We start from the raw sequence: 13,459 nt of genomic DNA, 5'->3' as shown, positions 1-13,459 counted from the left end.
ATCCGCGCCCTCGCTGCTGTGCTACTTCGTCGCGTGCTGCTACGTGACACTGTGTCCTTATGGCCACGAGCGACTGAACAGACTCGACGCATTATAAAAAAAGAACTCGTTGCTATCCTTGAAGCAGGCGAAAACAATCGTAGCATTCGTCGTATAGTATGTGATACAGTAGGCGAGCTGGCAAGCAGTATCCTCGAGGATGGACAATGGGACTCTCTTTTTCCGACGCTATTGCAGTGGAGTAAAGCTTCAATTGTATTTCTACGCGAGGCAGCATTACGAATCCTCGAAATGATTGCAGTCGTTCTAGCCAGTCAAATATCACAGAGCACTCTCGAGACAATTGGAACGCCATCACTTCACAGTATAGTCCTTGATATACTCTCGAAAGGCTTACAAGATCGCGAAGGTCGTGTAGCATTGAATTCTTTGCGTGCGTTAAGTATGGTGCTTCTTCATTTAGATGCATTGGAGCAGTCCTTCCGACCCGAGATCTTGACTGCTGTCGTCGTGCCATCTTTGCAGCAAATTCTATACAATTGTCTAGAAGAAAGTGTCCATGTCACAAAGAACTCCACAAATGGACTCAAACCATTGCCGACTGTGTGTAGCTCCGCAACACTTGGAGGCATTGCCCTCGAGTGTTTAAGTTTGATTGGTCAGGCAGTCGGAAAGCACGTATTTGCACGTGATGCCGCGAGTATTCTTAAAGTAATGGCCGAGATGCAAGCAACGCCGTCGATCGTGAACAATGCATTGATCCGTACGTATCTACTTCAGGCTTGGGCTCGTTGTTGTACATGTCTTGGTCAGGATTTTGCGCCATACTTGCCTCTCGTGATGCCGACTCTTCTCGAAGCCGCGACTCAACAGGCTGAATTTGAAGTCGATCCATCTCGATTGGCAAGTGATGATGAAGACGAAGAGTTGACGGATAGTGAAGACACCCAGCTTGCTCACGTGAATGGCAAATGTTTAAGTATTCGTACGTCAATTCTCGAGGACAAAGCCACGGCGTGTCAATTGTTAGCAGGAATGGTCACGGATCTCGAAGACGCTTTTTTCCGTATGCAGAACAAGCGACCCAATTGCTTGCCCCGCTTCTCACGGAATCGGTTCATTCCGATATTCGAGCTGCCGCAATATATGCCATGCCAGCACTTGTCAAGTGTGTGGCCATCTCCACTGCAACTTGTTTGAATAAAGGGTCCGTGGCCATGAGACAAATGTTGGATTTTGTGCTGGGTCGACTAGTGAACGCCCTCAAATCCGAGCCAGACGTTGAATTGGTTATCCGATTCATGCAAAGTATGATTCAGTGTCTTAATGACACACAAGACCTGCATCCGTTGTTATTATTAAATGAAGCTCAATTGCAAGAGGTCGTTCATGGAATTCTTGTGGTAAATGGTGATAGCTTTCAGCGTCGTGCAATGTAAAAAGATGCGGAAGATGTCGATGCATTTAATTCTAAGATGCTTTATCGTTTTCCACTCTAGGGAGGTTTAAACGAAATGATGGCTATTTTAATATTTTTATGTTTATCATTTTAAGTACGCAATGGATGTTCAGACCCCGGTGTGGTATATCTCTGTACCGTCAAGTTCAAGTGTTGAAGAAGCAAGAATGGTGTTTCTGTCAAGAGCTGGCATCCAAGCTTACCAGTCTCCATTTTCGTGTGCTTATGAATGATGAGACATCCACGGACGTCGCTTTTGAAATGGCATCACCAGCTCTCTTTGATGCTCTTTTCAGGTCCGTTGAACGATGCGAACTTACTTTGTCTATAATGGGTGCATTTTTGTGTAAAATGGGTGCATCTTCGTCTACGCGACTCATTTAAGCAGTTTTACTAATCCATTTTGCCGTATGCCAATCTTGTTTATCTTGACTTGGTCCATTGACGCCGCGCTCTTGCCACTGTGCTGGGCTGGCTCGCGGGATCTATTTCGAAGAGTCTTGTCGAAATGGTGGTCAAAATTCCAGTTCCATCGAAAGACATGTCGAATAAATGGAAATTGCAGGCTGAATTGCGTTTTTCAAGCCTAATACGCGCTGTTGCTTCTCGGCTTCTTTGAAAATATTAGTTTGAATACAAACTTTAGCGTGTTAATCACACGTTGCTTTTAAAATCACGCGATGTTGACGCGTGCAATAACGACGACGCAGATATGGGCGTGGTATGTATCACGTGATGATTCTGATACTTGAAGTCCGATCCAAGAGTCTTGATCAATCTAAAATCACTGAGGCTGAAACAGTCTTTCTCCTGTGCTTGCTATCATTCAAAGAGATGCTTTAGTAGCAGAGGAATAGAATGCTGCTCCAGTGTATCTCTTTCAAAATGTATTTGTGCTTGATGCCGACCAAACGTATACTATTGAGCGGCATTTGTTTCGGTCTTCATTCACGAGATTCGAATTGTAAGTGCTAATGGCTAGCTCATGTGTGTCCGGCCTCACTGGCTTAAACGAGATTTTGCGTCCAAGCCTGCTTGGTAAATTACGTTGGCTCAATTGCTGGAAGGATGAACGAAGCCATGTCTGTAGGCAAGCTGATTGGTCACGGCATCGCGATAATTCATCGACATGCGTTCATGCCATTGCAGATGTCGCGTTTGAATCATTTGCTGCCTCATTTCTTAGTATCGCTTCAGCACTGTTAAATGATAATCGGTTGAGTGGATTAAAGTTTGCCATTGGTTTGGAACACCGCGTTACGTGCATTACATCCATTGCAAACATTGGTGTTTCATTATGTATCGACTTTTATTCTCTGGTCATTTCACCTCGCGATAGCTTCTTTTAATGGTCATAAATTGCTCTGCACATACCGTCAAAAAGTTTAAGTTCGATGTTGTACGTGTCTTGGTCAGGCTGTGCGCCCTATTGACACCTCGTGATGCCTATTCTTCTCAAAATCCCGGTTTAATAAACTCCTTATTGAACCTTGTAGAGCTTAATCTTCTTGAAATCGAGATTTCATAAATTTAACTCGTTGTCGATGTACTTCTTCTTTTTTTAATGATGCTGAGAACAACGTGTTGATGGATTATGGTGTTACTTTACTCGCTGACGTGAACAAAGTCGACTTTTGTTGGATAAGTCACTGCGGTTGCTGCTAGTAGGAATGAATAGTAATCTCGAAGACAAATATTTTCGCGGAATAAGTAACTCAATATCTCGCATGCTGTTGACCGTGTCGATTCGCACGGATGTTCGTAACGCTGTGTTCAAATCCACACGAATGCTTCTCACGGGTATCTGTTTCCACTGTAACTTCTGTATTGAATGGCTTTAAATGAAACAAATGGTAGCGTTTGTACGCGATTGGCTGATGAATGCTCTTACGTTCGAGCCAGAAGTTGATTTAGGTCGTAAGAGGTTAAAGCATGGTTTGATATCGTCGTGACACGCAAAAATTGCATCCGAGTTTGACTAAATAAATAAAGCGTAGTTGCGGGACATTGTGCATGAAGGTATTTATAATGGGGCGATGGGTTATAGCGTAGTGTGATGTGAAGGAGCGTGTATTGCCGATTTAGACGGCGACGATTAAAGATTCTTTAGCCTTTTGTATTGGCTGAGTGGAGAGGGAATCAGTCAAAAATCTTGCCACGATGCTAAGTGTGTGTTTTTTATTTGGTGGTAGCAATTGGCCGAAATCGGCACAATGTAGTTTTTGGTAATCCATCGACACAACGCAACATCTTGTAAGGATCGCTGACTCGTTTTTTTTCAATGACGATGCGTTAGGACACTACGGAAAGCCCGCGCGGCTTCACTTGTGCGTGCTTTTTCGCGGTGCTTTCGATTGCGTAAAATGGCGGAGCCTGATTTAAATTCTATATCTCGTGGTAAAAATTTCTTTACAACACTCCACGTAGCGTCTTCGATCATTTGACAATATTGGATTCATTTAAAGTTTCAAAAGAATAAGGCTTACAATAATGGCACAGGCTATGTCGTAGCGGCTCTTGGCAAATTGTGCCATTATGACGCGGAAGATGTCGATGCATTTATTTCACGATTGCTCTGTCGTTTTCTTCTCTTGGGAGGTTTAAACGAATTGTTGTCTAATTTAATATTTTTGTGTTTATCTTTTTAAGTACGCAATGGATGTTCATGCCCGGTGTGGTATATCTCTGTACTGTCAAGTCCAAGTGTTGGAGAAGCAAGAATGGTGTTTCTGTCAAGAGCTGGCATTCAAGCTTACCAGTCTCCATTTTCGTGTGCTTGTGAATGATGAGACATCCACGGACGTCGCTTTTGAAATGGCATCACCAGCTGTCTTTGATGCTCTTTTCAGGTCCTTTGAACGATGCGAACTTACTTTGTCTAAAATGGGTGCATTTTTGTCTAAAATGGGTACATCTTCGTCTACGCGACTCATTTAAGCAGTCTTACTAATTCATTTTGCCGCTTGCCAATTTTGTTTATCTTGACTTGGTCCATTGACGCCGCGCTCTTGCCATTGTGCTGGGCTGGTTTGCGGGATCTATTTCGAAGAGTCCTGTCGAAATGGTGGTCAAAATTCCAGTTCCATCGAAAGACATCTCGAATAAATGGAAATTGCAGGCTGAATTGCGTTTTTCAAGCCTAATCCGCGCTGTTGCTTGTCGGCTTCTTTGAAAATATTAGTTTGAACACAAACTTTAGCGTGTTAATTACAAGATGCTTTTGAAATTACGCGATGTTGACGCGTGCAATAACGACGACGCAGATATGGGCGTGGTATGTATCACGTGATGATTCTGATACTTGAAGTCCGATCCAAGAGTCTAGATCAATCTAAAATCACTGAGGCTGAAACAGTCTTTCTCCTGTGCTTGCTATCATTTAAAGATATGCTTTAGTAGCAGAGAAATAGCATGCTGCTCCAGTGTGTCTCTTTAAAAAGTATTTCTGCTTGATGCCGGCCAAACGTATACTATTGTGCGGCATTTGTTTCAGTCTTCATTCACGAGATTCGAATTGTAATTGCCAATGGCTAGCTCATGTGTGTCCGGCCTCACTGGCTTAAACGAGATTTTGCGTCCAAGCCTGCTTGGTAAATTACGTTGACTCAATTGCTGGAAGGATGAACGAAGCCATGTCTGTAGGCTAGATGATTAATCACGGCATCGCGATAATTCATCGACATGCGTTCATGCCATCGCAGATGTCGCGTTTGAATCATTTGCTGCCTCATTTCTTAGTATCTCTTCACCACTGTTAGATGATAATAGGTTGAGTGGATTAAAGTTTGTCATTGGATTGGAATACCGCGTTACGTCCATTTAATTCATTGCACACGTCGGTGTTTCATTATGTATCGACTTTTATTCTTTGGTCATTTCATCTTGCGATAGCTTCTTTCAATGGTCTTAAATTGCTCTGCACATACTGTCAAAAAGTTAAAGTTCGATGTTGTACGTGTCTTGGTCAGGCTGTGCGCCCTATTGACACCTCGTTATGCCTATTCTTCTTAAAATTCCGGTTTAATAAACTCCTTATTGAACCTTGTAGAGCTTAATCTTCTTGAAATCGAGATTTCATAAATTTAACTCGTTGTCGATGTACTTCTTCTTTTTTTAATGATGCTGAGAACAACGTGTTGATGGATTATGGTGTTACTTTACTCGCTGACGTGAACAAAGTCGACTTTTGTTGGATAAGTCACTGCGGTTGCTGCTAGTAGGAATGAATAGTAATCTCGAAGACAAATATTTTCGCGGAATAAGTAACTCAATATCTCGCATGCTGTTGACCGTGTCGATTCGCACGGATGTTCGTAACGCTGTGTTCAAATCCACACGAATGCTTCTCATGGGTAGCTGTTTCCACTGTAACTTCTGTATTGAATGGCTTTAAATGAAACAAATGGTAGCGTTTGTACGCGATTGGCTGATGAATGCTCTTACGTTCGAGCCAGAAGTTGATTTAGGTCGTAAGAGGTTAAAGCATGGTTTGATATCGTCGTGACACGCAAAAATTGCATCCGAGTTTGACTAAATAAATAAAGCGTAGTTGCGGGACATTGTGCATGAAGGTATTTATAATGGGGCGATGGGTTATAGCGTGGTATGATGTGAAGGAGCGTGTATTGCCGATTTAGACGGCGACGATTAAAGATTCTTCAGCCTTTTGTATTGGCTGAGTGGAGAGGGAAACGGTCAAAAATCTTGCCACGATGCTTAGTGTGTGTTTTTTATTTGGTGGTAGCAATTGGCCGAAATCGGCACAATATGATTAAAGATCGTCGACTCGGTTTTTGTCACTAACGATGCGTCAGGACACTGCGGTAAGCCCGCGCGGCTTCACTTGGACGTGCTTATTCGCGGTGCTTTCGATTGCGTAAAATGGCGGAGCCTGATTTTAATTCTATATCTCGAGGTAAAAATCCCTTCACAATACTCCACGTAGCATCCTCGAGCATTTGACGATATTGGATTCATTTAAAGTTTCGAAAGAAAAAGGCTTACAATAATGGCACAGACTATGTCGTTGCGGCTCTTGGCAAATTGTGCCATTATGACGCGGAAGATGTCGATGCATTTATTTCCACGATTGCTCTGTCGTTTTCTTCTCTTGGGAGGTTTAAACGAAATGTTGTCTAATCTAATATTTTTGTGCTTATCATTTTAAGAACGCAATGGATGTTCAGACCCCGGTGTGGTATATCTCTGTACTGTCAAGTCCAAGTGTTGGAGAAGCAAGAATGGTGTTTCTGTCAAGAGCTGGCATCCAAGATTACCAGTCTCCATTTTCGTGTGCTTATGAATGATGAGACACCCACGGATGTCGCTTTTGAAATGGCATCACCAACTCTCTTTGATGCTCTTTCAGGTCCTTTGAACGATGCGAACTTACTTTGTTTAAAATGGGTGCATCTTCGTCTACGCGACTCATTTAAGCAGTTGTACTTATCCATTTTGCCGCATGCCAATCTTGTTTATCTTGACTTGGTCCATTGACGCCGCGCTTTTGTCATTGTTCTAGACTGGCTCGCGGGATCTATTTCGAAGAGTGGTGGTCAAGATTCCAGTTCCATCGAAAGACATCTCGAATAAATGGAAATTGCAGGATGAATTGCATTTTCTAAGCCTACTACGCGCTGTTGCTTGTCGGCTTCTTTGGAAATATAGGTTGAGAAACATACTCTAGCGTGTTTATTACAAGATGCTTTTGAAATTACGCGATGTTGACGCGTGCAATAACGACGACGCAGATATGGGCGTGGTATGTATCACGGGATTCTAATACTTGAAGTCAGATCCAAGAGTCTAGATCAATCTAAAATCACTGAGGCTGATACAGTCTTTCTCCTTGCTTTGATTTCATTCAGAAAGATGCTTCACTAGCAGAGGAATAGCATGCTACTCCAGTGTGTCTCTTTCAAAATGTATATGCGCTTGATGCCGGCCAAACGTATACTATTGTGCGGCACAATCGCTCTAATTTCGAATGACTAGATCATGTGTGTCCGGCCTCACCGGCTCAAGAGATTTCTTACGTCTGCGCTTGTGAAATTGCGCGGACTTGATTGTTGGACGCTGGCATGATGCCATATTTGTAAGCAGCTGATCCGTTACGACATCGTACTAATTTATTGACATGCGGTCACGCCATTGCAGACATCGCAGATTAATAAAAAAAACTTAATTGCTGCATCAGCTCTTTGCAACGTTTTGACACGATATCTCGGTAACAGTATGCGTTGATTAAATTTCGACATCGAATTGAAATACTGCTTTACGCTCATTTCATGATTCGTGATCGTGAATGTTGCGTTATTTACTGACTTTTATTCTTTGGCCAATTCATCGTTGCGATAGCATCTTCGAATGGTCATGAATTGTTCTGCACATACTTCCACAAGGCATAAGCTCGATGTTGTACGTGTCTTGGTCAAGGTGTGCAGTCTATTCGCCCATTTTGATGCTAACTCTTCTCAAATTGCGATATAGTAAAGACGCAATTCGATGTCGACGTATTTCTTTTGTGAAATGATGACGAGAACAAAAAGTCGACGGATCATGGTGCTATTTTACTCGCTCATGTAAAGAAAAGTCTAAAGTATTTGAAGGTCCATCAGATCCATCATTGAGGATAAGTTACTGGCGTCAAATATGCAACTCTTGCAAATCACTACGACACCAGATTATAATTTTAAGAGCAAACGACTAAGCCAACGTCGGACTTGGACGTAAAATCAGCCAACCGCGTACAAATTCTGCCATGTATTTATGGCAGCAAAATTTCAATTAAATAAGCTGCGGAGGGATATGGTAAAACATAACAAGCCCTAATTTATTATTAGTCACAGCGCCTTAAACAATCGAGCCAACCAGATTGGAGCGTGCATTATTTAAATTGAGACGATGACGTAAATTTTTTACAAGGAATGCTATGCAATATACAAATACGTTCTGTATTGAGAGATTTGCGAAAAGGTTTTACGATGCTTATGTATTTGTTCGACAAAGTGGCCGGAATACGCTAAAATCGACACAACGTGATTTTCCTGAAGAAATTTCGACTTGGTCGTTTCGCTTTTGACAATGTGTTCAAATACGGCGGAATTCACGTGCAGCGTCACTTGGGCGTGGTTTTGATTACTAGAAATGACGTTTTCTCATTTGCGTATGCAGCAATATGTCTCAAGGCCATTGCAACGATTGGCAAATTCTGTCTCCATCAGACTTGAATTGTTTTAAAAGCTATCTTCTCGGCACCAAATTAGTTTCTTTTATCAATGAGACGATGCAGGACGACAACATTCATTGAACCACCTGAAAACAGGAGAAGTGCTAACGATTGTGGAAAGATTTGGGTTGCATTGACAACAAGCATCCTATTACATTAAAAAAAGTGGCACTTGTATAGAGCCAGCAATGAAATCGTGTTTGGGGCCATATATCTGTGCCTGGTGAATTTAATGCTACACAAGGGCGCGCTACTCCTCGCGAGACAGGTGTCATTGTACGCTCGTGTCGGGTATATTTGTTCTTAATATGGCACTTTAATTCGCGCCAGGATCATTGATACCATTTAGGTCGACTTTGCTTCCAACCTTTAACATCGTTGACGTAAAACTATTTTGCCTTCTTCCATCCTAATCCCTGAAGTTGTCTTGGCTAGAACAGCACGTATGAACTCGCGGAAACTGCTGTGGAATTGAATACTGACGCTGGTCTATTCTACAAGCGCAAGGCTCCGGAAATTGTATCGAAAAAGTTATTCAGTCGTCCAGATTCAGCATGCTTTCCATTCAAGACGCATCCACCTTGTCTTTTATGAAGATTAGTTTTCGTTTGACCCCGTAGCTGTGATCGCCTCATTCTGTCGGAGTAAAGAAACTTCATTCAAGACTGCATGCAAAAGAGCCCGAGTTCCTTTTTTATCTTAAACATAGAAACCTCGCCGTGCGAAGCGTAGAGGGCCCACATTTTTAAAAGTATATTTTATTTTCAATGCCCTGAATTACTTTCTATACTAAAGAATGGTGTCTCACGAAATATGGTGTGATGCAAGATTCTCACAGAATGTTGCATCACACCGTTTTCAGTATAGAAAGCAATGGATTGGAAATGAAATATACATTTACAAATGAGATGATATTAAATTTATGATCTTTTGTTAATCTCCGAATCGTCATTGAAATAAAAAGTGCCTGGATCTCCTCCATTGGTGAAAATTTAGTACAAAAAATGAATTGGTTAATATTTTGCATTTGAAGCAAATTTACTGATGTCAACTCGAGTCTTAAATTCGTTAATTCACTTTATCCAGAACGACTGTGTATGTTAGGTGAACTGGCATATCGTCGATCAAAAAGCCATTTCAGGCAATGTCATCGAGCAACAGAGCTCACATTACGCATAGTAGCGGCTATTTACATATTAAAAATACTCTTAAATTGTTAGGACAGACTAGAAAACTTTTGGCAATAGCGCTTGCAATGCCGTCTGTTGGGCGATCGAAAGCGACGTCCATGCATAATTTATAACTTTTTCAGGAACGGATCCACGAAGAGTGGCAAGACAGGATGCGAGCTCTAGTCGAAGATTTACCACTTGTGCTTCTCCAACACTTTGACTCAATTGTTGCGAAAAGTTCTCCTCCGCATATGCCGCGAGCACAGCCACTACCTTGTCGACATGTAAATACTCTCGTCCACCAAGTACAAGTGTATGACTGTCTTGAATATACCCACAAAGACGACGGCAGACGGCAAACGATTCTTCCAAGTCTCCACGGAGAGGAAGGAGAGCTAACCACTGCGGAAAAAGTTTTGATGCATCAACAGCTTCGGCGTGATATTCACATAATTTTCCAAGAGCCGCAACGGCGTTGTCTGTGGCGTTGCGACGCGTTTGTTTTTGAGCATTGGGATGGGTTACAATAGGGTCCAGTAGTTTTAGACATTGCTTGGCGTACGGCGTAAATGCGTCGCCACCATGAGACGCACATATCCCGACCCCAAAAGCTGCTGCCTGTATTAAATCCGGCTCCATGATTTCCTGCAGTGCACTTTGAAGCACAGGCACAAATACATCCAAAAGACGCCACGCGGGCTTACCGCAGTATTCTAATACATCGTCAATGACAAAAAGAGCAAGTTGACGATCTTCGCGTAAACAATCACGTGCTGCCAAAGCTGCCACTTTATCCCACAAAAGGCTTTGAAACACGGGAAAAAACGCGCTACGATGGGTTTTTGCCAATGTCCCAATGCATTCAGCCAGTACAAAATGCAATTCCGTCTCCATGTCTTGCATCGCATCTACCTGCACGTTTGTATCGTCGTCATCATTGAAATCGGAAGAATGAAGACTTCTTCGCATCGCACGACGCTGGAAGCTATCACCAAGTATCACCAGAATTCCATGAACAACCTCTTGCAATTGAGCTTCATTTAATAACAACAACGGATGCAGGTCTTGTGTGTCATTAAGACACTGAATCATACTTTGCATGATTCGGATAACCAATTCAACGTCGGGCTCGGATTTAAGGGCGTTCACTAGTCGACCCAGCACAAAATCCAACATTTGTCTCATGGCCACGGACCCTTTATTCAAACAAGTTGCAGTGGAGATGGCCACACACTTGACAAGCGCTGGCATGGCATAAATTGCGGCGGCTCGAATATCGGAATGAACCGATTCCGTGAGAAGCGGGGCAAGCAATTGGGTCGCTTGTTCTGCATACGGAAAAAAAGCGTCTTCGAGATCCGTGACCATTCCTGCTAACAATTGACACGCCGTGGCTTTGTCCTCGAGAATTGACGTACGAATACTTAAACATTTGCCATTCACGTGAGCAAGCTGGGTGTCTTCACTATCCGTCAACTCTTCGTCTTCATCATCACTTGCCAATCGAGATGGATCGACTTCAAATTCAGCCTGTTGAGTTGCAGCTTCGAGAAGAGTCGGCATCACGAGAGGCAAGTATGGCGCAAAATCCTGACCAAGACATGTACAACAACGAGCCCAAGCCTGAAGTAGATACGTACGGATCAATTCATTGTTCACGATCGACGGCGTTGCTTGCATCTCGGCCATTACTTTAAGAATACTCGCGGCATCACGTGCAAATACGTGCTTTCCGACGGCCTGACCAATCAAACTTAAACACTCGAGGGCAATGCCTCCAAGTGTTGCGGAGCTACACACAGTCGGTAATGGTTTGAGTCCGCTTGTGGAGTTCTTTGTGACATGGACACTTTCTTCTAGACAATTGTATAGAATTTGCTGCAAGGATGGCACGACAACAGCATAATATTCGGTGAATGACGTACCAGCAACGGTTGCAATGGATGAAATCGCAGTAATTGCTTGTTCTTGGACCACACGCGCGGTAATGTACGCCGACGTTGATTTGTGTTTCTCTTGAGCTGCTACAAACTTTGCGTGTTGAAGCAATGCAAACAATTGGTGCAGTAATTGGTCCAGATACGGGGGCAGTAGCGACGGTGGGCACATGTCGATAAATTGGCGCAAGGCCGTAGCTGCATGAGCCTGAAGACGTGGTTTGGTACAGTCGTCGAGAAAGCGAGCCAACGTTTTGAGCGCTTCGGCGTGATGCGATTCTTGGAACCTTGGAGCCTGGTCAACAGAGAGCTGGCCAATAACGTCTACCGCGGTACAACATACACGTGGATGAGGATCCATGGCTTGGGCAAACAAATAGTTTGCAATAGCGTCCAGATTGTCCGCGTCAAGGACGTCAAGAATCTGACTAAGAGCCACTAAAGCTGCATGCCGATAGACCCAATGATCAATTCGGGCAGCATACTCTTGTATCAAAGCAAAGCACGTCGGAAGCGATCGTTTGGGTCCTAATGCTTTCACTAACCTTTCCAACGCTTCGGCCCCGACTTCAAAATTCAACACCTCGTGTTCCATGCCATTTCTACTACTTGTGTCGTCGTCATCGCACACAGCAACGTCCCATGCGTCCAAACCGTGTAAATCAAGGAGCATCTTGAATACAAGGGGGTAGACTCGGTGTACAAACGAGTTCTTTGACAGACGTCGACAAAGCGATGGCGCGTGTTCAGCTAGCGAAACGAGAAATTCCATTGCCAATTGACGGCATCCATCCGGTAAATTCCTCTCGTCCACGTCGTTAAGCGAGGGCTCTGCAACCCGAACAAGCAAATCCACGAGCTCTTGAAAACAGGGTGAGAAAAACATTGCATGGGGTTCTGCAATTTCAATACAAACTTCCAACGCTTCCATCACGTCGTCCATTTGTCGTAGGTCAAGAAGTGAATGCAAAAGTGCGAGAATCAATGGAACAATAGCAGTCAAGACCTCGGGTCGGAACGACTGCTCCAATGCATCTAAATGAAGAAGCACCATACTTAACGCACGCAAAGAATTCATGGCCACACGACCTTCGCGATCTTGTAAGCCTTTTGAGAGTATATCAAGGACTATACTGTGAAGTGATGGCGTTCCAATTGTCTCGAGAGTGCTCTGTGATATTTGACTGGCTAGAACGACTGCAATCATTTCGAGGATTCGTAATGCTGCCTCGCGTAGGAATACAATTGAAGCTTTACTCCACTGCAATAGCGTCGGAAAGAGAGAGTCCCATTGTCCATCCTCGAGGATACTACTTGCCAGCTCGCCTACTGTATCACATACTTTACGACGAATGCTACGATTCTTTTCGCCTGCTGCAAGGATAGCAACGAGTTCTTTTTTTATAATGTGTCGAGCCTGTTCAGTCGCTCGTGGCCATAAGGACACAGTGTCACGTAGCAGCACGCGACGAAGTAGCACAGCAGCGAGGGCGCGGATGTCATCAGGACTGGTTGAGTGGATGACGTGCACAAGTCCTAGAAGAAGCTCGTCACTACAAGAGGCTTGCTTTAGTATTGCAAAGTGCGCTTCGGCGGCATTTCGCGTCACATTGTCTACGGCCAAGAAACTCCAGAGGAGGGCTTCCCACGACGACTCGGCCAT

The 13,459-nt window shown here is 43.6% G+C and overlaps 5 protein-coding genes across 5 annotated transcripts; 1 reads left to right on the top strand and 4 right to left on the bottom strand.

Moving 5' to 3' along the window:
* Positions 1-112: 112 nt before the first annotated feature.
* On the bottom strand, positions 113-517 carry CCR75_005810 (uncharacterized protein; the record flags this gene model as incomplete). Its single annotated transcript, XM_067963885.1, has 1 exon — positions 113-517. One exon carries the CDS (start codon positions 515-517, stop codon positions 113-115), a length of 405 nt encoding a protein of 134 aa, XP_067819157.1.
* Positions 518-706: 189 nt separating this feature from the next.
* On the bottom strand, positions 707-895 carry CCR75_005809 (uncharacterized protein; the record flags this gene model as incomplete). The annotated part of the gene is made up of 1 exon (XM_067963884.1): positions 707-895. One exon carries the CDS (start codon positions 893-895, stop codon positions 707-709), a length of 189 nt encoding a protein of 62 aa, XP_067819279.1.
* Positions 896-1,117: 222 nt separating this feature from the next.
* Positions 1,118-1,303, bottom strand: CCR75_005808 (uncharacterized protein; the record flags this gene model as incomplete). Its single annotated transcript, XM_067963883.1, has 1 exon — positions 1,118-1,303. One exon carries the CDS (start codon positions 1,301-1,303, stop codon positions 1,118-1,120), a length of 186 nt encoding a protein of 61 aa, XP_067819278.1.
* A 1,883-nt stretch (positions 1,304-3,186) lies between these two features.
* CCR75_005807 (uncharacterized protein) lies at positions 3,187-3,903 on the top strand (the record flags this gene model as incomplete). The annotated part of the gene is made up of 3 exons (XM_067963882.1): positions 3,187-3,259; positions 3,652-3,712; positions 3,756-3,903. The coding sequence occupies 3 exons, from the start codon at positions 3,187-3,189 to the stop codon at positions 3,901-3,903; spliced, it is 282 nt and encodes a 93-aa protein (XP_067819277.1).
* Positions 3,904-9,856: 5,953 nt separating this feature from the next.
* On the bottom strand, positions 9,857-13,459 carry CCR75_005806 (uncharacterized protein; the record flags this gene model as incomplete). Its single annotated transcript, XM_067963881.1, has 3 exons — positions 9,857-9,872; positions 10,152-12,220; positions 12,611-13,459. 3 exons carry the CDS (start codon positions 13,457-13,459, stop codon positions 9,857-9,859), a joined length of 2,934 nt encoding a protein of 977 aa, XP_067819276.1.

This window comes from Bremia lactucae, linkage group LG15 (assembly GCF_004359215.1).
Source record: "Bremia lactucae strain SF5 linkage group LG15, whole genome shotgun sequence".
NCBI lineage: Eukaryota > Oomycota > Peronosporomycetes > Peronosporales > Peronosporaceae > Bremia > Bremia lactucae.
This window is presented reverse-complemented; position numbering and strand designations above follow the sequence as displayed.